The sequence below is a fragment of the Aptenodytes forsteri genome, unplaced genomic scaffold, assembly GCF_000699145.1.
Source record: "Aptenodytes forsteri isolate BGI_AS27 unplaced genomic scaffold, ASM69914v1 Scaffold336, whole genome shotgun sequence".
NCBI lineage: Eukaryota > Metazoa > Chordata > Aves > Sphenisciformes > Spheniscidae > Aptenodytes > Aptenodytes forsteri.
The window spans coordinates 4,378,587-4,382,380 of NW_008794911.1; the positions used below are offsets into that span (position 1 = coordinate 4,378,587).

Sequence of the window (3,794 nt, forward strand, 5' to 3'; positions counted from 1 at the left end):
CGGCGCGGCGCGCGAGGGGGAAAGACGCCGTCGAGCCGGAGCCGACACCCGGCTCCGCTCAGCCCCGCGGACTCGGGGCTTTCCGTGAGGCGCCCCGGCTCCATAAAATTAAAGTCCTTCTTGCCTCCCGCGCCGGGGACCAACCTTTGCTCTTACAGAAGATGTAAGATCAGTTGGAGCGAAATAACAAAGAGCGATGGGCAATTTAGCGAACGCGGCGCAGCAGCGGCACGGGAGGAAGGGATTTTCGCCTCATAGAGCTGGTCTAACGTTTAGCATCGTACTTTTCGGTACAGCTAATTCACCCATAGAAATTGCAGAACCAATAAACTTTATTAGATCCCAGAGAAAAATAATCAGTGACAATTGTAAAAATACACAAAATAAAATAGAAGGAATGCTTTGAAGACGCGGCAGTTAAGCAAATATTTAACAAGAGTTAAAAAAAAAAATGACACGACCAAGTGCGGTCATAAAAACCATTTAATTCGCATCCAAGGACTTAAAAAAAAAAAAAAAAAAGAACAGTTTGCATCAAGAGATGAAAGACATTTGTCATTTAGAAGACACTCTTAGGAATGAGAGTACTTCAGCTCAGCAGGCTGACACCTTCCTTCAATCACATCTGAGTCGCTCTTTCTAGACTTTTTGCAGCGTCTTTTAGTTTTCCAACTAAATCCTAAGAGATGAAATACTGTCTTAGAATAAACGTATTTTTTAAAAGGTCAGCTAGTGGAACGTAATATTCTTTTTACACAGAGAGGCATGGGAAACCAGCACCTTATGCCACAAAGAAATGTTGCAACTGATGAACAATGCCAGCAAGTAATTAAATAGCTTCCCATTTTTCAACATAGTAAGAAAAGTAGGAACCGAAGGAAAACACCTTTTAACATATATTATCTACTAAAATAGATCACTACTCTTAACAGGTACATTTTACTGGTATCGTCACGATGGCTAATGCTGACATTTGCTCTAGGCTTTGAAGTACCATATACATTTCTAAAATACTGAAACATTTTAAGTACAATTTCGTACTAGGACCGTTCTCCAGCCAAAGAAAAGGACAACTTTTGAGACACGTATTAAAAAAGGAGAGGTGTAAACCTGAAGTTTTAATATCTTGCTTTTTTTCTCCCCCCAACCCCTCTTCCCAATCCTCCACAGTTTGGTCACTTCCAAGCATTACAATACCTCTATTGTTCAGTTACACATTTAAATCGCTAAACAAAGATCAACATTTGTTTCAGTACATTTCTTACATGTCATTAACACCACTGAAGAGCCTTCAGTTCGTTCTCTATTTTTAATCATGACACATTTAAATCATTGAACCAGCTTCTTTAATCATTTCTCTAAAGCATGGAAAATCAGAGTTTCAGAAAAATGATGTATTTCCTCCCATATATAGATATATATATTTTACAGTTATGAAAACAGACAAAATATTTATGCACGTATGTAAAACACTCCCCATGCAACTAAAATCAGTTACTTTGCAACTTTATTTGAGAAGACAGGAAAACTACACTCAGATAATTTTTATAGAAGATTCTCCCCTACCCTCCCAGTCCTGGATTTTTTTTTTTTATAATAGTATATATGATTTCATTTTGATTGGCAAGTTCTTAAAAACATTTACATCCACAACTGGAGCCAAGCATAGAAACAATGATGAAGGAAAGAAGTACCTGTAATTGCTCCATCGTGCAACTAAAACTAACATCTGGGTGTGATCCTGAATCACTGTTCTGAAGGGAAAACAAAAAAACAACAATGCCCGTTTTACTGAAAAATGTATCGTGAAATTGCATTTTTTCCTCTGAGGGTGCTGGGAGTACAGTACCTCTACATTTAAGGTCACCAAGTAGGAAGGCTGGTAAGTTTTATGAAGTTGATTGCTCTAAATTAAAAACAAAGAGCATAGGAAAAAGTCAGGTCTCGGCACTGAAACAGACTAAAGGAACACCCTGATGTGTTAAAATTACCTTGATCTGATATTCCAAGCGCCAAGACACATCAGTTATATGGAGGGGAGATCTGCCTATGCTGAAAGACACAACAGTTACAAGTTCCCTACGTCATTTTCTCAAGCTCTCCATCAATAAAGAACTTTTTCATGATCCTTGTAATGCTTCTTGAGAAGTTCAAGAAGTTCCTTAAGAGTAGAATTCCGAAAGGAGGCAGAAAAGTTCCAACAGCTGTTTTCTAAAGTTTCTTAAAAATGTACAATTTAATTTTTTTTAAATGGAACAATATTTCTTTCTTTAATCAGGTAAAGTATGCATAGGTATTTTCCAGGACAGTTTCAAAGTAGCTGTAATTGAAACTATGTATCTGTGCTGACTGATTGACCTACCTTCCCAATAGGATTTCCAATGCATCCTTGTTTTTCTGGAGAAAAAAAGAAAAAAAAAAAGAAAAAAAATATTTGCTAGGTTCAATAAATTCCTGTGAGAGAAAGAAAACGTAAATATGTTAAAATTGGTTTAAAAACCTGATATTCGGTGCAAAATTGTTCTATTCTCTCTTTATCCAGTTTACAGTCTTCTAGACATGTGCTACAGGGAAAAAGTATTTATTAGTTTTCTGTTAACATTAACTCAGCAGTACTGTTTAAAATAACAACCGCTAGAAAAATGGGGTAGCTTCGAAGTATTAGTACCTTATAGCAGATATGTCGGCTTTCTGCTTTCCTGCCTCCAGAATACATGTTGCAGCCGCAGCATGGCAATGTTTTAATACCGTAGGGTCAATATCTTTCAGGTCTGGATCGTCTAAAATAAATGAATTGCTGATGACATACTTATTTGCCAAATCCCAGCACACGGTACCAAGAGCTGCTGCTCACCCTGTGAACGGTATCTTTCCCACAAAAACTTCAAAATGAAACACATTTGGTGTTTTAGAGCGAAAGGACGGAACAAGGAGGCAAGGTGTGAGGAGGAGGAGAGGGGCTGCAGCGCTGGCTGGTGCAAACCGTACCGGGCGGGGCTGTTGTGGCTGAAGTCATTCCAGTTTAGTTCTAGTTCACATTCAACAACATTTCAAAATAGCAACTTCTTCTTCCATTAATAAATAAATAAATATAAATTACAGCTTGAACCAATTTCTGTTTGGGGAAGAAATGGGTTTGCTTCAGCTGCCTGGTTGTGCATTTAAGAGGGAGCTACAATGTATTTTTTACTCAAGAGTATGGGAAAAGCTATTAAGGGTAAGCCCTTTTCAGCCCATCTTCCCTGATCCCACATGCATATCCACTAAAATAAACTAGAGCAGAGTTTCATCCTAAAAAAAGAGATATTAACATTCGTACAGCACTGCTTGTGCTTCTGCTATAAAAAAAAAGACTCTAAAAATGGTATGGTTCTATGTTTAGTGCCTTTCACTTCTATAACAAATACATTCATTTTATAAATAAATATATTAACCGCTAATCCTGCCCATCCAATTTAAGGTCTGAGAAGTTGTGTTTTTCCCTTGTGCTGTCATCAGTGAAAAAAGTTGTCAATGTCAAATTAAGCTTTCAGTTACCTCCTTGGTGGCCTCAGTAACACAGCTCTACTGTCTGTAATACATTTATATAAGTGTAGTTGCTGAGTATCATCTTGAATCTTTTCCTTTTTAGGGCTGTGTGGGACTAGCGCGGGGGGGGTGCCCCCCGCCCCCCCCCCCCCCGCCTCTCCATCTCCTTCCCATTAAAAAAAAAGGGGGGGGGGGGAAACCAACAACAAAAAGGAAAACCTCAATATCCTCTCCAAGCCCCGTCCGCGCTTCTCAGAAGCCTTTCG

At 38.7% G+C, this 3,794-nt stretch overlaps 1 protein-coding gene across 1 annotated transcript in view; it reads right to left on the reverse strand.

Annotated features, from left to right (window-relative positions):
- The window catches only part of LOC103895609, a 33,892-nt gene that overhangs the window by 11,568 nt on the left and 18,530 nt on the right, over window positions 1-3,794 (reverse strand). Inside the window, exons 3-6 of the mRNA XM_009275254.1 lie at window positions 2,669-2,808; window positions 2,501-2,564; window positions 2,363-2,397; window positions 1,695-1,754 (exon numbers count right to left, since the gene is read on the reverse strand). Of these exons, the coding sequence (XP_009273529.1) occupies window positions 1,695-1,754; window positions 2,363-2,397; window positions 2,501-2,564; window positions 2,669-2,808 (299 nt within the window). The remainder of the gene's footprint in view (window positions 1-1,694; window positions 1,755-2,362; window positions 2,398-2,500; window positions 2,565-2,668; window positions 2,809-3,794) is intronic.